The sequence below is a fragment of the Schistocerca americana genome, chromosome 2 (assembly GCF_021461395.2).
Source record: "Schistocerca americana isolate TAMUIC-IGC-003095 chromosome 2, iqSchAmer2.1, whole genome shotgun sequence".
In the NCBI taxonomy this organism is placed as follows: domain Eukaryota; kingdom Metazoa; phylum Arthropoda; class Insecta; order Orthoptera; family Acrididae; genus Schistocerca; species Schistocerca americana.
Genome location: NC_060120.1, coordinates 884859291 through 884881260, shown reverse-complemented (window position 1 = coordinate 884881260; position 21970 = coordinate 884859291). Strand labels below are relative to the sequence as shown.

The window sequence follows — 21970 nt, the reverse complement described above, 5'->3', positions numbered from 1 at the left end:
CCCTAAGTATTTAGTTGAATTTACAGCCATCAGATTTGTGTGACTTATCACGTAATCAAAATTTAGCTGATTTCTTTTAGTGCTCATGTAGATATCTTACCTAAAGCATTTTGCAAGTCGTTTTGATCATCTGATGACTTTACAAGACGGTAAATGACAGGGTGTCGTGAATCCTCGGAGGCGGAGGGTTTATTCTTTTAGAAAATTTCTGAGATAGTATGAAGGAAAATCACATCGAGGCCATTTTTCACGGACAACGGCATAGATACGTTTACCAATACACTGGACGGATCTAGGAATCATTTGAGATGCGATTTGTTTGTTACAGAGCACTTATTGTTGACTCTGGAGTATTAACTACTTTAACTCTGTCTCATGAATTAAAAGCGATGCTTGCAAACCTTCTTAAAACTTTTACAGATGTATAAAAGTAGAGGATTAACCTGATTACGCCGATAAAAGATTCCTTCCTAATGACTGATTGCAACAGGTATTCTCGTACACAGCACATCGCTAAGAAAGCAACGATTGTGGCAGAACACACACGGGGATCTCCGTGGGATGCCAAGTAGGCTAATCACAAAGGGTAGTGTCAAGAGATCTCTCAAGAGCTTGTTTCATATAACAATCATAAACATAAAAGGAAAAAATATCTTCCAAGCTCCAAGTCAACTTCTGCTTCGTCACGTTTTGACTGTATATCGTCTGTCACCAAAACATCCTATTGTCTTACAATATCACCATGTTTGCCGAATCCTAACGCTCGAATTTTATTCATACATGTAACTGTGTCATTTATCGTCATTCCGTTAGGTCAACATCTTTGGAGTAAACAGAATCAGAATGTCGCCTATACGACAGTTAGGAAAATCAAAATGTGTATTATGGGTCAAAAATTCACTTCTTGGCTGTTGTAGGTCAATGTACTTTTTCCAATAGTTTATTAATCGCTAGCTTTCACCGACGAAATCTGATTCTGGTATGTGCGGCTGTCATAGCATATCTCTTTGGGCCGACAGCGTTATCCGGCTAAAAACTGCACATGTCTGTAAAAAAGTGAGAGTCTGAGGTTACTGTGTCAGATGAAGGTGGTACATGCTTCAACAGTTCATACTTCAGTTCCCTCCGTTTCCAAGTTTCCAAAGCAATTTTGTGATCTGTTGCAGCTTCCTAACGAACAATGAACTTTGTTTTCAACTTTTCAGTCCGGTCCTCCTTTCCCATTCCACACTCACGCTTTATTTTTAGTTCTGTTTCCAGTCATTTGGTCCAAAAGAATTATTCGCCTATCATGACATTAAAATAATTCGGGAGGTATTAAATATTTATTTTGGAGTAGTAAGGATCGAAAGAAATGACGTGTACTTTCGCTCCTCATGTCTGTTAATATTTGCAACGTATTTTCACGAATGCTTACTTCGGAATATTACGATTTTAAATGTATCCCGCGACTTATCCCTCAAGTCCGTAAATATTTACATTTTAAAGAAACTAACAGTCGAAAAGAACTGAAAAAACAAAGACCAATGACTTTTTCATAGTCTCAGTAATTGGTAAAACACCGAAAATCTCTGCGGTAAAACTGAAAAGGAATGAACTAGAAAATCTATTTAAAGTTTCAGTTATCCTGCTGCTATGGTGAGTGCTAGTAACGAGCACCTCTTGGAGACTGTCCTCACTCGCAACGGTGACAAGCGTCTCCGAGGTAAAACATAGTTAATCATCTACGTATTACCTTAAAACACAAGAAAGTAAGACATTTACGATGGAGGACTCTCCGTCAACTGAATGTTCTGGTTTGCAATAGACATCGCCACTCCTCCATCAGTTTACTTTTATAGATAAACTGAAATCCATTAGGACTTGTGCTATGAATTGTGTGACTGTTCGTCAGCTGAGCTTAAGTGATTACTATAAAAGGTAAATTGGAAGTAGAACGTGGTTACTACTTAATAATTTGCGTGTTATGGTTACTTTGGAATTTCACAATTTATTCCTTTGCAGTCAATGAACCCCCTCGACAGTGGCCAAACAAGTTAAAATGAAAATCTCTTATAAAATTTATGATGACTAAAATTAGATTTTGTAATGATGCTTGCTCCATGGATGTTTAGAGAGTGTAAATATTTTCCCTTATGCCAATTTACCCAGTTAAGAAATGTCCTTTTCTCTCGAGTAAGTAACAGATAAAGAAATTCCAGTTAATTTCCATTGTCTTTCTTTAAACTATTCCTTCCTACAAGTACAAGATCTTATTTCGTGGGCTGTATTTTTTGTAGACATCTGTTTCACACTTTAAATATTGCTATCTGTATGATGCAAGCAGAATACGCCCCTAGCACATCATGTCAATTTACTGGAAACTGGCAGGTAGGTATTTCCCTTGTTTCCTCGTGAGATCTCCTGTACCATAATGAAATGAAAAGAATTACAATAATAAACACTATTAATTAGACTACTAGGGCATATAAGCACGTAAATATAGAAGAACGTTACCCACAGCCAATCGGATGCGTCAGATTTGTAACTGCAGTTCGCTCATGTCTTAATTTTCTAAGACCTCGGTAGCGGAAGAGGGAGACCATCTATAAGAGCTGAAGACAGGGCAGAGAATCCAGAGCAGCTACGGCGGCCCATGACACGGGTTGAAGCACGTAGCGGCGCCGTTTGGCTGGGGCATCGCGTCGGAACTGCAGCTGATTGGTACCCTGAGTCGCCGTTAGCGGAAATTGGGGCTCGCGTTCCCTTCGTAACGACGACGGGGTTGCGCTTCTTACTGTCGTCACGTGAATGTGAAGTAGTTTCCTTATACTGTTCGGCGCTTTATTGAAAAGAAAGACGTAAGACACATCTCTTCAGTGGAGCGAATCATTTCAGATCCGTTATGGTACAGAATAATAAAGACACTACGTGGGGAGAAGTTACACGCTGATTGGTCGCCTTTTCAGGTATTGCACCAGAATGGAGCCTAGAACTTCTAAGGAGAAATAAGGCTGCAATCAGTATCCAGTGTAACGCAGAAGTCAATTAACATTTTAAAATGTACTAACTCACGGGAGAATGTAGGTAGAGACACACATGTGATTCTTCAATTTCTCCTGGTGTATTTTATGACGAAATAAATCTCGGGCGAACAACCTGGTATGAATGTGGATAGGACACAATATTTCGGCAATCGACGACGTTGCCATCATCAGGTGCTGCGATACATCTCCTCCCCGTAGAGGTATGTGATGTGATTCACCTGATGATGGCAACATGGTCGATTGCCGAAATATTATGTCCTATGCACACTCATACCAAGCTGTTCACCGGAGATTTATTTCGTCGGAGACACACATGCCTGAAATGATATGAGGTTTTATCGAAATCAAATATGAGTGCAAAAATCGACAAATAAATAGCGCTGGACAGCAACACGTTAGTGACGCCTGTTGAGAGTCGTGTATAAAATGAGCTATAGTGAGAGAGGGTGTCGGATGCGCCCGTGATAGCGCCGTGTAGCCCTTACCAGAAATGGCACTGTTAGCGAAACTTTACTATAAGAATGTAGGATAGGCTACTGCAGCTTAACGACCCTATGCCATGTGTTGGGTATTCCAAGGTTAGTGGTCCTGTGGCAAGTGTCGTTGTGAAGAAAATTATCATCATGTTCGAGGCATGGGTTGTCTAGACAATCGGCCCCGCAGTGGGGAGACCAATCAGAAATGCTACGGCTGCTCGTACCGTTAAGACAGAAATGCAGACTTGAGCGGGCTTATCTCCACATGGTAAAGTAGCCCTCGTGAAGTCGCATGTCCCACTGTCATTCCACACACTACTGTTTGGAGAGCACCAATGCCATTCTTACGAAACCCAGCGCCACCATGAATTTTGTTGCGGCCACATGTCGTAAGCGTTGGTTGACGCAGTGGAGAATGGCAAAACAGAGGCATGACGGTGACCGAGGCATTGCGAAGTAGGCAGGCACAAATAGTCATGGTGACAGCGACAGTCTACCAACAGACTGACGGAAGGACGCACACAGACCGAGCGCCGAGCGAAGCCTGGAGATTGCTGAGTAAGGGGAAGTGAGGCCAGCACGTTAAGTTACGCTGCAATATACTGCGGGAGTAATAACAAAAAGCTACCACCGAGGGTAAAAAACGTCCTTCTGACGGATATAAACAGTGGAGCTCAGGCAGAATCAGACAGAAGCCATTAGGAAGCAGTTCGGATCTGAGGAAGGACGAGGTCCGTGTCCGAGTGTTCAATCTTCGTAGGTGACGATTCCGAAAGTCTGTTCCAGCTGACAGGAGTCATCCGTTCGCCGCCAGATGTCAACTTCAGCTCTAGAGGTCGGCCCAAGTTCGGTCGGCACCATGGCTGACTAACTACAGCGAGAACTTCCAGCAGGACCGGCCGCAGCGCTGTCTTGGGCACAGGCGCCGCCGGGGACTGACGCCCGGACCTCACGGCAACCCGGCCCCACGGCACGTGGTCCGTCCATGACGGGACCTCGCGGACATCGCGACTGACGGCTTCCCCGCCGCCAGTGCAGCAGGCGTCGGCAGTTGACTTAATGGCGACGAGTTCATCTCAACCACAGGGCATCCTGGCTTCAGTGGAGCACAGGTGGCCTGAGGCCTCCGAGTGCGATCAGCGGCGCGCGTTGCGAACTTTGTCGGAGAATCTACACAGCAGCAGCCAGGCGGAGGGATCCGCAGGGCTGGGCAGCGACGACGAGTGTGAAATTGTAAAGAAAGTTCAATAAATAATTGTAAAACTCCACGCCATCTCAGTCCTTGGCGCAGCCACTGTGTCTGCTGCTAACAAGTGGTGCAGAAGCCGTAACAATTTTAACCACCGATTTCATGACACGGAGAGCATTTGCGGTACGTGCACTTTAGAAAATACGGGAAAATGCCGATTGGTTTTCTAACGTGTTGTGGACCAACGAAGCCCATTTCTTACTGTAGGGGTCTGTGAAACCCATGAATGCAGAATTTGAACTACCGTAAATCCTAGAACTATCATGGAACCGCCATTGCAGGACGAGAAAGTTACAGTGTGTTGTGTATTTACAACATCAGTCGTGCTCGGATCATTTTTCTACAAGGAAATGTGAGGTGCTTCTTTTGATAAGTTAGAGAATCGCATCACCCGTAGCCTGGATGATAATCACCTGTTGGAAGGTACGACTTTTATGCAGTATGGCGCTCCATCCCATATTACTACACGTGTGAAAGCTCTCTTGCGCACATCGTTTGGTGAGGATCGCGTGTTGAGCCGCCACTTCCGTCTTTCTTTATCTCCCGGGTCTGCAGACCTCAAACTGTAATGATTGTTGGTTGTGTGTTTACGTGAAGCCTCTAGCATACAGTGATCATCCGGCCTCATTAGGGATGCTAAAGGACAAAATCCAAAGGAAATTTCGGAACACAACTACTGATTCGGTGTACAGTGCTGTTCACAACATTCGCCAACGATTGCAGGTTCTTTTGATGAATTTCGGCGGACTTGTTGAGCATTTGTTATAAAGAACATGGTCTTTGTTAATAATCAACGGTTAATTTTAGCTATTGCTTTGGTGTCACATGAAGCGCCATCTGTTGGTCATTTTTGGCACGTTTGGGTTTTGCTAATACTCCATGTCATTTTAAACGTATGTGTCAATTTTAACTTCTCTATCTACATTATTCCGTGAAGTATTCAATTTACAAACGCTGACGGACTTTTGGCGAAACCTATACACTGAAAGTGATCAATATCGGACTTTAGTTGCCTTGTGTAACAAATTTTGTGGAAGTGTTCTTCTCATGACCGGTATTAAATGATTAAACTTTTTTCCTTTCAGAACTGATATCTATCATCAAATCAGTATGATGTATGACATCTCCGCTCGAGAATCCACCCTCGTATTCCTTGTGGCTTGGATACAAACAGCCTCCGAATGTCACGTGCGGTTCTAAGCGCTTCAGTCTGGAACCGCGTGACCGCTACGGTCGCAGGTTCGAATCCTGCCTCGGGCATGGATGTGTGTGATGTCCTTAGGTTAGTTAGGTTTAAGTAGTTCTAAGTACTAGGGGACTGATGACAACAGATGTTAAGTCCCATAGTGCTCAGAGCCATTTGAACCATTTGAACCTCCGAATGTCATCTTTGTAAATTTTCTTGCCGTCTCCTAAACACATGTTGTCTCGTTTCATTAATATTACTGGCTGGATGCTTTTTTTCTCGTCATTACATCCATAAGTATAACGAATCGGAGACACGCAGCCAATGATCCGTACATTCCTCTATGTGCGTGTGGCGTGAACTACAGTGTTGGGTCTTGCATTATCCTGTTGCATTGTGACATTTGATCACGAAGTGGGTAATGACTGAGTTTACCATTCTTGTCGCATACAGGTGAGCATGAGCCCCCTTTCAACATTATTATCAAATCAATCCTGTTATCACTTCCAATGGCTCCCCACTCCTTGATAGCAGGACTGCAGACCTTTGAGTCTCTGGAATCACTGCTTACCGTGGCTTTTCACCAGTTCATCTGCGGACCTTTCGCGTCTATCTGACCGCCACGAACGGTGGCTTACTCACTGCTGAACACCACAGGACACGGTTGACTGTGCCTGTAGGCCATGTCGTCTGCCCTAAGGTGTCAGCGGTAAACGATGCATGAAAACTCGAGATATCAACCCAGACTGCCTCAGTCTGTTCCCGACATTTTGTCGTGCCTGGACGTCACTTGTTGTCATCCATCTATCCGCCAGCGCAAGTTGAACAAGCCTATTCAACCGTGATTTATTTTCAAAGAATATTCTTAAGAATTTATTTTATTTACTAGCGATTCATCAAGAACATTAACACATTTAATCACACTATGTAAGCATGGAAATAGTTGCTAGGGAGTAAATGATGAAATCATAACCAAATTCCCTTTAACAAATGGAAATTTTATTCACTTTAATAGTGCCTAAAGTTTTTTTCAAAGAAACAGATTTAAAGTTATAATCATAAAGCACCCTCCAAATATCAAAGTTACAATTTATTCAGAGGTAGAAAGAAACGAGTTTTGACTGAGCTTTCGGGCAGAGAACCTTGCCGCTCCCTTTTGACACGCCCGTAGTTACGACCGCTCACAACAGCCTGTGAAAGACTACACAGGTGCAAATATGCAACACACCAGATAACTTTAAACTAAGGGTTTTAACAGTTTGTACAAGCACACAAACTATGCACCCCCCCTCCCCCACCCGTAGGAGGGATGGAAATACTACAAAACACTAACAATTAAAATATTAACCTTGCCACCGAAGGTGCAACTTGATTTAAACTTCTAAGAAAAGTCTTGTGGTGAAAGGGTGGCAACTTTATATACTAAAATGATCATTGAAATAAAAGCCCATGAAATGCAATCTTATATAAAATTCTACAAGGTTGGCCAAACAATAGTTAAGATGCTCTACAGTACGCAGATACCGCCTCTCAAGATCATAGGCAATAATATCAAAGTTTCCAAAGATCAAAATATATTTCAGGTACTAGGCCGTTACACTCCAAGCAATAACTTCGTTAACACACCAAATCCGACAAACATGACAGAGGCAGCTACTAACGTACGGTAGATTGATAGGGAGATTACCGAACAACCTGAGCCGCAGGTTACTCTAACCCGCCCCTACTCCACAAGGGAAAAACGGACCACCCAATTTATAAACAACCACCTTCCCGCGGGTGGGCAAACGGAGAAGAATGGTGGGACAACCCCAAAGCAAAACGGCTGGTGACCTCACCAAGAAAACAGGTAGAATGTAACAAGAGTAAATCAAACAAGATATCACCAATCACTTAACTTCTAATAAACTGCGATTTCTTTAGAAGACCTGGCACAACACCCCCAAATCGCTCTCACGAACCGTTCGCTGCCAGCCGCTTCGACGGACGCAGGAAGGCGCGCCAATCTCCCGTCTCACGGAGTCGCAGTTCGCCCCGGCCAGACTGATGTCGTGGATCCACTCCTGTTGCTCTCGTGTCGACCAAGAAGTCACTACCCCTCGCTATACGCCGCGGCCCACTGGACTCACGAGGCGACCTCACATGCGCCAACGCTCAAGACGGACAAGTCATCTCGTGTCTCAGCGCGCGAATGACCAACCGATCGATCCAACCACCAATGACCATTGCCTGAGCAAACTCGAGCAGACTGGCGGCCTAACACGCAGACTCAGATGCAGGAACTAAGCACCGACTCGCTCAGTTCTATAGCTGGCGGAGTGGAAAGACTCTCATTTTGCCAGCATTAAAGGTTGATACGAACTACGGACACACTAGCACTCCGAACGACAGACAGACACTAACTGCCTAACAAATGCAGACGAGAGACAGACTAGCAAGCTGGGGACGAGAGACTGACCCAGACTGACCAACTGGCGAGCTCACAGCGCCCCTTAAATGCACGTGAACAGGCAGCCTTTGCCTTTCCCACCAGAGGGAGACACCAAAGCTGCGATTGCCACAGCAGCGCCAGCGCCAGAAACGGAGGGCGACTGCTTCACACTACGCGCTGCGGCACGCTCTTCAAAACAGCAATTTTTACCACGGCTCACCTATGACTACGACTATGTAGTCCTTCCGGGAGGAAGGACCCGTGCCTACTCTTGCACCCATACAGTTACCCTGAATTCATCCTGTCATCAGTCGTTCTGGAGTCTGCGTATCTTGTCTGTATGACGCTTCCATGTCCCCCAAGCCAATGGTTCCACTTTTCGCGAAGTCCGAAAGGTCGAGATAAGCAGCACGTGCTCGTCCTTTGGTATGTAATGCTGCGATCTCCTCCTTAATATTTTGAGTAACCTTAGACACCAAATAGCCATCACGACCACATTCTTCATTTATTTTTGTGCCAAAAATACAGAAAATCCGGTTGTATAAGGATGAAATTTTTATCAATGTATTCTGCAGGTTTAACAATACTAGGATGTCAGTTTAGTAGCGATGGGTTAAGGTGTTCATGGTCGCACACTTTCCACTTTCGTCAGTTTCTGAACGAACTTAATAGAGTTGTTGCTAAAACATTCTGTTCGATCATATGATCTTATGTGGCAGCTAATTAAAATATGACAGAACACGTTAATCGAATGCAGAACTATGAAATTCCTTTATGAAAATATAATTGGTAACAACAATTATGAAATTTCTTTGTGGAAACATAATTGGAAACAGTAACAAGAGTAATAGTAACTAAAGATGACGAGGAAAGGAAACGGTGTCAGCCACAGACTACGAATAGAAATTTTTACCTAAAACGATGTGAGAAAATCATGAAAATTAAAACCGGGATTGATGGATCATGCAGAAAAGTCGCTTCCTTCTGTATGTGATCAGATATTGTAACTATTTACAGTCAATAATCAAGTAATCTACAAGACTTCATATATAACCAATATTGGCTGTTATGCTATTCGGTTGAGTTAATTACAGCCCCATATCACAATTAAGTTGGGCTAAAGGCAAATGTGTCACCAGTAAGGCCATAGCTCTCATTCGAGAAAATTAATTAATCAGAAATATCCTCCCCGATCCGCCATCATCAGCCACTTCTAGCCCAAATACTAGGTGGGCCTCATGTCTTGTCTAATAAATTCCCGTTGTTTATCTTGCAAAACCTATTCCATATAGGCCTAAATGTAGCTGGATGCGAAACACATTTCTGTTTACTGCTTTCTTCTAGGTGATGTATCTCTTCCACCCAGTGGAAATATGTCACTGTTACACTGAATAAATACATATTATGGACAGGGACGTATATCGAAACCCAAAATCGATATAATAAGAAAAAATTCTTTTCAGTAAAGTTAGACCGATGACTCAGTGTATCTTAATCCCACATTTAAAATAAAGAATCACATACAGGAAATAATTTCACCATTTGGGAGGACTGAAGTACAGTTCCTGGAATAATTGCAGCGATATAGCCGAATAGTACCGTTCCATACTGCACTCGTCTAAATAGCATTAATAAAAATTCTCCCCACTAATGACGAAAAAAATGGACTAAATTTACATTTACTGATACATTTACTAATAAATACTATTCATGATTTCAAAGGATCCGACACATTCCTGATCCTAAAGTGCGGACATGCATGAGAGAAGCTATATCCTTACAAGCAAAGTTCGACGGGCTAGCTTTCTTGTCAATATAGGAGAAGCAATATTAACATCTTCATTTTTCACAGAAATGCGCTAGTCAATTGTATCTTAACTCAATATGTACGGCTTAGTGCAATAAGAATCAGCTACAAAAAGTATTACTGCTATCAATACAAGTTTGCTTCTATCCCTCACCATGAATAAAGTCTTAGATATGTGTTCTTTGCTGAATGGTGCTAATTTTCAACTATTATGATATTAACAGAAATAAAGATGCAATTTACAGCTAAAATAAAAACCTACCGGTTTTCTTAATGTAGTTCATGCTTTTATTCGAATCTCAGCGTCCATCAAGTACAGTTTCAGTATGCAAAGGGTGCAATACCTAGGCAACCGACTGCATTGCCATAATCAGCGCACCTGAAGATGAAAACATGGATGATTGCCAAAATATTGCACCTGCTAGCCTCTGAGATACGTCAGTACACTATACAGCTATTTTGTCATTATCTACGCTGGGAGAAACTAAGGAGCCACATCTACAAATTCGTTCCACAAAAATAAAGTGAACGAGCGTGGAATACCAACAATCGTACTTTGCCTTCAACACCGTGCTCAGAGAAAACATAATTTGCATGAAACAAGCGAATTCTTGTGAGATTCACAATGGTGATGATGAATATCGCAAATAAAAGTGAAACTGAGCTATTAGTTTTGTTTCAAAAATGTTTTTCACCCACAGATGATATTTATTGCCAGGCATGTACAGTTGTTACATATAAAAAGTGTGAAGGAATATAATAAAAATATTAATCACCTCTTACCTTTTCTTACATTAACGTATGTGAACCTATCTGGCACAGACAAATATGAAGACTGAGCTAAAGTTGAAGTATGAAAATTATAGTACTTGGCTTATAACGGCGAACGCTGCGTTAGTTAATGGGAAGCCTTAATAACGTAAGGTCAAAACGAAATAGGCAGTGGTCAAGTTTGGAACAGGAGGACGACCTATAATGAGAAGATGAGTAAAGCCATATTAAAATGTTAAGAGCGTTATTGAGTACAAAAGAAATATGAAATCCGTGCGAGCTAAGAAATAATGGTAGAAAAAAGTAATCATGAAGCTGGAGTGGAAAGTATGAAGGCGCACGAAAGCACCGAGTGATGCACTGGCAGAAGAGCAGAAATGCATAAACATATGAATAAATAAGACAGAAGGGTAAACGGTAAAAAGTAATTACAAATAAAATCATGAAGGCTGAATTTTACATTTATAGCGGTAATAATAAGGGTGAAACTAAAGCTATAAGAAAGAGGAATACACACAACTGAAACATACGAATTTGTAACAAGTATATCGTACAGTAAGCCAAATTAAATGCTATGAGATAAGTTCTAACGGGAGCATAAAAAACTGTTGAATAAGAAATTAAAAATTTTTAAGACGTCAGTGGGGGGGGGGGGGGGGGGACGGTGAAGGAGGGAGGAGAAGAAAATAAAGAATGGAGGGAGATATGACATTGGAAAATAGAATGGCGAGGGGAGGGAAAACTAAGGATAAATGTAAGTAAAATAAAAAATAAGGAAGTTCGAGAAGCTACAATGATTGGAGGAATAAGTGTACCCAAGATATGGGCAGTTATTCGAATGTAGGTAAAGCAGACATCATAGTGTCATACAGAATTTAATTTCTCGTGACCAGTTGGTCGCCGACATTAAAATTTTTAGATTGCTTAAGGAATTTAGTTGTCTCAAACCCTTCTACAATAGTTAGTTTTTTACCTGTAGGGACACAAAGTAGAATATGGAGGAAAGCAAGTGTGGGTTCTCAGTGGCCGCTAATACTACAGTGTTCCGCATAGGAGGATTTATATTTTATGGCGCCCTTTTCCGTAAGAAGGAGCGCTTGCAATGTTATTTCTACATCACGACCACTTTGTATTTCTATACGATATATTACCCAGAAATCGTGGAGCGATATAACTGAGGTCGGAAGGAGTACTATGAAGTATCAGTATGTTAGTCAATTTCGTTGATTTTTGACCAAATAGCTTTGTCTGTCTCGTTGGAATTACAGACATTAGCTTCAGCGATGGGCTTCAGATCATTTAATTAATGTTTTGCTGAATTATGAAATAAAGGGATGTTATGCATTCCATCAATCCTTGGGGAAAAACGGCTCTTTTTGTGTCTGATGGGGTGACATGATGAGACATGTACAATAGCACAGCATAATTTTTTTTAAACGGAATTGATGCCTCAACCAAATGAAGACTTAAGTCAAGGTAATTAAGAGATTGAGTGATGTCATGAGCTCATATATAGAAACCAGTTTAGGATGGAGATTGGAGAACTCTTCCACAAGCAAACTTACGTTGATAATATTATAAGGGATAAACACTTCCTATTGCTCTGCAAAATTATATTTATTTGGTCACGAACCGACTTTTGGCTTCTAAGGCCATCTTAAGTTTTGAAGAACATTAGGAAGTGAATTCCTTTATAATATTATTATCGTCTTCTGCCAAGCAGCGAAGGAAATTTCAATTAACGTTATGTTGTTAAATTGTTCGTCAGCTAAGACGAAGATGTCGTTTACACATCTACAATAAAAGAGGACTTTCCTGCTAAGGAGTGACTTCTGTATCAAGTATTAGTTCTCTAACGTATTGATGAAAATGTCTACTGAATAACTGGCTAGGAAGCCCCATTGTTACTCTGTCTTTTTGTTTATGTACATGGTTTTTAAGTGGAAGATAGTTGTATGGCATAATGATTTTAAGGAGTGATAAAAGTTCATCGAATTTGTCGTGAGTGAGCGCACTGTTATATTATCAACAATAACGTTGATAGACTTATCGATGCTTATATTTCTACACAAGTTTCCACATCAAGAGAGGCTAGGGAGCAGAATGGCTGAAATAATTTCCTACTTAAAACGTCATAAACATAAACATATAATTGCCATAACATTTTTAGAACAAATGTGGCACCAGGTTCTGCTGGGTTACCAGCACATTTAACAGTGGGGAGCACTGGTACAGTAATTCTGGTTTAGGTGTTTAAATATGGGCGCCGAGGAGTAGAATCTTGGGATTCATTTCTTTTACCTGAGTTTGGTTTTCAGGGACAATGATGTTATTGCAAGCAAGAACACAATCACGTGAACCTCTAGCAAACGTTTGCATTCGATTAAAGACAATGGGGTTCAATACCATTTTCACTGAAAGTTGCTCAGTTTTGGATACGTAATTCATACAACAGCTGCTGTATTATCATTATCCTTTCCTGTTAATTGATTTAAAGTCTTCCTATTCCTTGTTAACATTACTAAGTTTAAAAATTCTCTCGATGAAACAAAAAATTTGAACGTATTCGTACTGTCATCAACAGCGCGATCTGCTGTTAACGTCACGTCTACAAAGAGATCAGTTGCCCACTTATCCTTCACTGCAGGTTGAACGAAGTGTTTAAGACTTTTATTTAAAAGGGCATTCTGTTGGTGACTAAATTTTATGTCAGTAAGATTGACTGCTCACTTTTGGAAATAGTAAAAAATTGTCCTTGACTGAGTTGGGATTATTGATGCTCTATCTGTAAGTGTTAGGTAACTATGAAATTTTGTTGTGGTGTCTCTTAAGATAACTATTCTAAAACTCTAAGTCTCACTAACCTATTGGTTATGAGAAAACAGTTTTTTTTTTGTAAAACAATGATGCCTGATTTACCCACATTTCAATAACTGTCCATTTGTTGGGTACACTTATTCGTCCAATCACTGTGGCTTTGCGTACATACTTATTTTTGCCTTATTTACCTTTGTCTACAGATTAGTTATTTACCCGCCCCCCTCCATCGCTCCCTCAGACTCCTCCCACCATTACTTGTTTCCAATTCATCCCGCCCATTCTTTATTTTCCTCCTCCTTCCGATTCCATCCACTCTTCCTTTTTTCCTGCGAGTCTTTTCCCTCAGCTCTTAACTTTTTACTTTCTGGTTCTACAGTTTTCTTATGCTGCCCTTAGCTCCAGTCTCCGAGCATTAGTTCTGTTATTAGTTTTGTTTACTTTATAATATTCTGTTTATGGAGTCATACTTCCAGCATTTCTAAACTGCCCCTTCTTCTTAAGTAACATACATAATTTTATTTTTACGTATGTCATTACCATTGGCCATGTAAAATTTAACCTGTGATTTTATTTGTGTTTATTTAATCCGTTTCCCATTCTACTTTATTTATTCGTATGTCTGTGCACTTCTGCTGTGCTACCAGCGCAGCCACTCATCGCCTTTCTAGTTCTTCTTACCTGGAGATCAACTCACTTTGGTGTTTACGTGGGTTCGCTGCATTGTCTGTTTGATTGTCGCAATACGTACTGTGATCGTTTTCCTATCTCTGCACCGCTTTCCGCTTCAGCTTGGCGGGTGTATACTTTATAATGTGACTATTCGTTAGCTCGTGTTGATTTTATATTTATTCTGAGCTAAACAAAAATTTTTACGTTTCTGTATAACATTACTCATCTTGCCATTCTAGGCTGTCCTGGACCAAACCTCATGCCTGTCTGTTTCGTTTTAATTGTTTGTTATTGAAGCTTCTTATTACATAAATTAAGCGACTTTCACTGGCTTTAGGCATGTACCTCAACATTAGCTCTATGTCGATGATTGTAGGTGTCAGACAGGTTCACATACTTTCATGTACAGAAACCTTTTTTGTTATTACTTCCACATGATCTGAAGATGCGCCAACCATACGAAACGCATCATTAGCAACAAAGCTTTTTGGAACAGAGATTGCTTTTTTTATTCTTTTTTGAAAAATCAGCTAATATTGTAGATGACTGTGACTGTATTGTATCTTTCCGGTTTTTTTCCTGAAGCTATGTTTGTACAACTCAAGAAAAAGTGTGCAAAGAAAATAAATCACGTGGGTGAGGCATTTAAGCACTTGAGGGAAAAGTTACCACGACTGCGTCAGTCACAGGTCAAAGACAGTATCACTGTTCTTCCAGAAATTCAAGAGTTTTCGGATGAAATATTACTTAGCTGAGTAAGAAAAAATTCTAAAATATTAGGTTTAGTTTCTTAAAAATAACAGAGCATAAAATTATATTGTTTTTTTCGGAGAACTGTTGTCATGTTACGAAAAGCTTGGTTCTAACGTGTCTCTAGAATATAGCTCTTTTATGCCCACTTCTATGTCATCTCAGAAAATGGTAGAGCAGTTTCTGGCTAACACGCAGAGCGATTTAAGCAGGATATTGCACTCATGGGGAATAGGCATTCGAGGGAAAATTAACTGGGCTGCTGCGGCTCTGCTGCTAGATATGCTTAATATGTAACTTATAAGAGGCAAATAAAGCGGAAACGTGCAGCCGATTCATAGTTTTATCAAAATTTCTTCAAACTATCCGGTCATGACAATTACTACGGTAAAATGTGTTACTGAATGGTAGATCATAATGTGTTAACTGAATATTCGTGTATGTTGAATAATTTATGGAAGAAGCAGAAAGAAACGAGGGAAATTATTCATTTTCTTTCGGTTTAATTTAGTCATTTGTGAGAATATGTTCATTCTATTTTATCGCTGTAATGGTTTCGTAATAATCTAGAGAGCCTTCATCTCAGGCAGTAACAATTATCGTCAGATTCCCTATATTAAACATTGCGAAAGTATCGCCTTTTGTGTGCCATTCTTACAAATCGCTGTAGGATCAACATGGTTATGAACTGTTCTGCCATGTTTATAATTGTCGCCACCATTTTACCCCGGGGTTGGAATACGTGCAGTAATACTTGTCTGCATGTAATGTTATTTATCTGAAAGTAAGCGAAAGTTTTCGCTGTGAATAGTGTAACTGAGGTGGGAGGGACTGCCGGCACGGGTGGCTGAGCGGTTCTAGGCGCTACAGTCTGGAACCGCGCGACTGCTACGGTCGCAGGTTCAAATCCCGCCTCGGGCATGGTTGTGTGTGATGTCCTTAGGTTAGTTAGGTTTAAGTAGTTCTAAGCTCTAGGGGACTGATGACCTCAGAAGTTAAGTCCCATAGTGCTCAGGGCCTTTTTTTTTTTTTTTTTAGGTGGGACTTGGGTATCGGGCAGGTATTCACTTATTAGGGTATGGAAAACCACCTAGAAACTACATCCATTCTGGTCAGCCCACCATACCTCGTTGTTCATCCGGCAGACAGATTTGGTCACGCAAGCCGCGCTTTAACACTTACTGGCATCTGGGCGGGAAACATTTCCAGAGTATCTTGCTACGTCAAACATTATGTGTACTGGTGGTATTAAACAGCACACTGGAGCTAAGCATTTCTTTTAACGGATGTTTTTCGTAATATTATATGTAAATAAATATAGAGATCCTGTGTATAAATAATTTACAAACTTTAAATTAAAATTTATTCTACAGTGTAATGGGGAGATTGCAATTTAGAAAATAATATAAAGTTAATAATCATACTGAAATTATAGTCATTTCTTGATGATTTGGGCAGGCAGCTCAATGTAAAGGGCCTTGTCCGATTAAGACAGGTGTCAGCGTCACAAAGCATTTACTTGCTACACAATGTTGTTGTTGTTGTAGTCTTCAGTCCTGAGACTGGTTTGATGCAGCTCTCCATGCTACCCTATCCTGTGCAAGCTTCTTCATCTCCCAGTAGTTACTGCAACCTACATCCTTCTGAATCTGCTTAGTGTATTCATCTGTTGGTCTCCCTCTACGATTTTTACCCTCCACGCTGCCCTCCAATAATAAATTGGTGATCCCTTGATGCCTCCTACCAAACGATCCCTTCTTCTAGTCAAGTTGCGCCACAAACTCCTCTTCTCCCCAATTCTATTCAATACTTCCTCATTAGTTATGTGATCTACTCATCTAATCTTCAGCATTCTTCTGTAGCACCACATTTCAAAAGCTTCTATTCTCTTCTTGTCCAAACTATTTATCGTCCGTGTTCCACTCCCATACTTGGCTACACTCCATACAAATACTTTCAGAAACGACTTCCTGGCACTTAAATCAATACTCGACGTTAACAAATTCCTCTTCTTCAGAAACGCATTCCTTGCCATAGACAGTCTACATTTTATATCTTCTCTACTTCGACCATCATCAGTTATTTTGCTCCCCAAATAGCAAAACTCCTTTACTGCTTTAAGCGTCTCATTTCCTAATCTAATTCCCTCAGCATCACCCGATGTAATTCGACTACATTCCATTACGCTCGTTTCGCTTTTGTTGATATTCATCTTATACCCTCCTTTCAAGACACTGTCCATTCCGATCAACTGCTCTTCCAAGTCGTTTGCTGTCTCTGACAGAATTACAATGTCATCGGCGAACCTCAAAGTTTTTATTTCTTCTCCATGGATTTTAATACCTATTCCGAACTTTTCTTTTGTTTCCTTTATTGCTTGCTCAATATACAGATTGAATAACATCGGAGAGAGGCTAAAACCCTGTCTCACTCCCTTCCCTACCACTGCTTCCCTTTCATGTCCGTCGACTCTTATAACTGCCGTCTGGTTTCTGAACAAATTGTAAATAACCTTTCGCTCCCTGTGTTTTACCCCTGCCACCTTCAGAATTTGAAAGAGAGTATTCCAGTCAACATTGTCAAAAGCTTTCTCTAAGTCTACAAATGCTAGAAACGTAGGTTTGACTTTCCTTAATCTGTTTTCTAAGTCGTAGGGTCAGTACTGCCTCACGTGTTCCAATATTTCTACGGAATCCAAACTGATCTTCCCCGAGGTCGGCTTCTACCAGTTTTTCCATTCGTATGTAAAGAATTCGCGTTAGTAATTTGCAGCTGTGACTTATTAAACTGATAGTTCGGTAATTTTCACATCTGTCGACACCTTCTTTCTTTGGGATTGTAATTATTATATTCTTCTTGAAGTCTGATGCTACACAATAGCAAAGCTAATTTTTGTTTAGCTTTACTTCCCTTTCAAGATTGTGTCAGACTTTTTTTTTTCAATTCATTTCATGTGTCCACCGATGTCTGCGAATGTTACGTAGCATTTTTGTTTCTAGGGTTCTAGAAAACGGCAGCTTGTGGATCGCGAACGTGACGGCAGAGCACGCGGGCAGCTACGCCTGTGAGGCCTCCACCGACGCCAGCTCAACTCTCAGCAAGACCGTCCGCCTCACAGTGCACCGTACGTATTCCCAGACCTGGTGTTGTTTAGCAGTGTGTCTGCAGAATTCCCCTGGTGGCTGGTTGGCGGCCATATTGACCATCGTCCATAACATACTAAAAGCGAAAAATCTGCGATTTGCTGGAACCTCCCACCAACAGCGACTCGTCACTAGCTCGTATAACTGGGAGTTGACGTGCGTGTTCACAGTCAGACAAGCACATGACTATCATTGCAAAGTTTGCATGAAATACTCACAATGCGTGCTACAAAATATAACTCCAGATACAATAAATTTCCCTTAAAAAATTAGTAGGGCTTTTCTTACATGGCTGAGAATTATACCTACCTGCAGTTATTTTGCACGAAGTCTGTTCCTCCGTGTTTCTGTGAAACAAAAAGTAAAATAACTTTTGCACAGAAATTATTTATGCATTTCTGTTCTTTGACGCAAATAAAGAAATAACCTTTGACTGAAATTAGGTATGCATTTCCGTGGAGAGTACTGTAAATGCACTCGGTTTAGTCTCTGTCAATGTGCCTCTTAAAACGTCTTTCGCCCTCCCTGATTTGAGAACCATCTCCCAGACTCAGCGGTAATCAAACAACTTACAAAAGTCTGCACGTTTCTGAAAACTATGTTTGCACGCAGTGCTCACTTTCCGCTGTGAAAGGAAAACACCACAACGAAACTAACAAAAGTGTTAAGTGTAAAGTTTGATAAAATGCATTACTTTATTACTTATTAATTATAGTTTTATTTCACAGTCCAGTCTTCTGTTATAACCTACCCAAATATCCTTAGTGAGCTGACAATACAATTAGTGCTTGAACAATGTTGATAATAATTGTAATAATAATACTAACACTTTTAATAATAATAATAATAATTATTATTATTATTATTATAGTAACGACTGCACAGAAATTGACACCAATCATCCTTAGCACTGTTGTGTTAAGCAACTTTCTCATTGGTTTCATGTCTTATGTCAGTAATAAGGTTTAACAGAAATTAAAAGCAGTGATACGAAAGAAATCAATATGGAGAAAAAACTAACTGATCAGAACAAGAATGACAAATAAGTAGATAAAATTACCAAATGACATCGTAGGTAGAAATTATCTATGGAAAGGTGTGAAAAAAGCGTGAATAGTTTCCATTGTGACAGAGATACTGGATCTTAGTTCGACAAAAGGAAAACAGTTGGAATATGCCGAGACAGCAACTATGTTAGTAATAATACAAGTAATAATGATTTAAGCTTGCCTTCAGTGCACATAGGCTTCCGATAAATGTATTTTATAGGACAGATTATTCCAGAGTCGTATGGCTGAAAAGGAGAAACGGCTGGAGAAATATTTAGTGTAGTATATAAGTACGACCTAGATGCTGGAAGAATTAGATATGGTATTGCAGTTATGGGATGGGGGGGGGGGGGTAGGTTTTGCTTTGTGAAAATAGTTGTTGAATGTACCACTGACCACCGCGTGAGAAGAGCGTCTCCTTCCCTTTCACATGCACTCTGACTGAGCAGAGAATGATGGACCTATGTGATCAATGTTACGAACATGTTTTGCGCAAGCATTCATAGCAGTCTCGAGTCGTCTGGAGATTTTCACTGTTTTTGCTCAAAGTAATCAGGATCTAACGGGACGAAAGACTGAGCTAATTTTTGTTTGATTTGAGGAACAAATATTTTCCAACAGTTCCAGATTGCACCTAGGCAAGAGCGAGAAATTCCCTACATACAGCAACAATTTGTTGTCCAAATTTAGATGCTCTGCCAGGTTCATTATTGTAATCGGGTATCATCAAGAAGTAATGGAGAGACTGTTTCGCAAAAGTGTCCGCTAATCAATCGTGATACTGAACAATGCTCTCAGTCATATATGATACACCTTGTTTCTGGTGGCTGACCCGTGGAAGTAGCACACATTAGTGACAAAAAGGTAAAGCTAGCGCTAGCTCTCCTGTCTGCACCTGTGAGGGTTGGTTGATGCTATGTAACACACACTGTGTGTTGATGTGTCCACCACCTATATTCGAATTCAATGTGCAGTATCCACTCACAAAAGGCAGGACACAGCACTAGTATTGGAAGGTACATAAAGTGAGTCAGCGAATGCGGACAAGAGTTCAGTCTTTGTCGTAATACTGAAATTGAGACATTTATCCGATGTCCAAAAGGACAACATGATCATTGACTTTCGGTCCAAGGGCGGAAGATTTTTTGAAACGGCTAAGCTTGTAAACTGTTCCTGTCCCTTCGTGGTTAAAGTACAGTCCAAGACCAGAACCGATGTAACTGTGGGGCACCACCGGCCATAGACTACTGGGATGAACAACAGCTCTGGAGATGAGTACGTCCAACTGTTGAGCAGCTGACGACCCAGATGAACCAAGAAGCTACCGACAGTGTCTCCCCAACTACGGTTCGGTGAACGATGCTGTAAGTGGGACTCTGCAGCAGGAGGCTGTTTCAAGCAAACTTGCTCACTGCAAAAAATAAATAAATAAATAAATAAAAATAAAATAAAAAAATGGTTCAAATGGCTCTCAGCATTATGGGACTTAACATCTGAAGTCAGCAGTCCCCTTGAACTTAGAACTACTTAAACCTAACTAACCTAAGGAAATCACACACATCCATGCCCGAGGCAGGATTCAAACCTACGACTGTAGCGGTCGTGCGGTTCCAGATTGAAGCTCCTAGAACCTCTCGGCCACAACGGCCGGCTTGCTCGTTGGAGTTCATCGTCGACGAACGGTGGAGTTTGGACGTCAGTACCACAACTGGTCGTCCAGTGAGGGGAAAGAAATGGCCATTTCAGATGAGTCACGTTTTATGCTCCACTGAACAGATGACCGTTGGCGTATACTTCCTTGAACAGCCGGAAAGTTCGGAGGAAGGAGCGCTATGATCTGGGGAATGTTTTTGTCGAATTGCCTGGGGAGGGGCCTCGTCATTCCGGAAGGCACAATGGATGCATCTATCCTTGGAGGCCACGTCACCCCTACGTGCAGTTCGTTTTTGCTCCGCACGCTGCCATCTACCAGCAGGACAATGCAACGCCTCACACACTTCGCAGTGTACGTTCGTGGATCGAGAAACACCAGGATGAGTTTACCGTCCTCCCGTGACCATCAAACGACCCGGTTTTACGAGTACATCCCATCGAGAATCTGTGAGGCAACCTCGATCGGATTGTTTGCGCCATGGATCCTCGAAAGCTATCGCTGCTGGCCACAGCACTTAATTCGGCATGGCTATATATCTCTGTCGCTACCTTCCAGAACCTCACTGACTTTCTTCCTGCACGTCTCGCAACGGTCTGCGCTGCGAAATGTGGTTATTCAGACTTTCGACAGATGGTCACATCAATGTGACTGGACAGTGTATAAGCAGATTTATGACCGCTTTCATTTGCGAATTGCTCGCATGTTAAGTAATTTTATAACAATGTGCTGTGGCATGGCATTATGTGTTTGATTACGAGCGAATGTGCTCCGAAGGCGAAACCGGCAGTGTCTGCTATGTGTCATAAAAAGTACATGCACAGCTAGCCATTCAAATTGCAAGGCTAGAACAGCTAGCAAATAACGAAGATTTATCTGTTGTATATCTGCAGCATAGTAGGAGGAATAAATGATAAAATTTGTAAGTGTTTTGAGGGATGC

At 41.2% G+C, this 21970-nt stretch overlaps 1 protein-coding gene across 1 annotated transcript in view; it reads left to right on the top strand.

Annotated features, from left to right (window-relative positions):
* The window catches only part of LOC124594522 (Down syndrome cell adhesion molecule-like protein Dscam2), a 363828-nt gene that overhangs the window by 123758 nt on the left and 218100 nt on the right, over positions 1–21970 (top strand). Inside the window, exon 9 of the mRNA XM_047132896.1 lies at positions 18185–18309. Within this exon, the coding sequence (XP_046988852.1) occupies positions 18185–18309 (125 nt within the window). The remainder of the gene's footprint in view (positions 1–18184; positions 18310–21970) is intronic.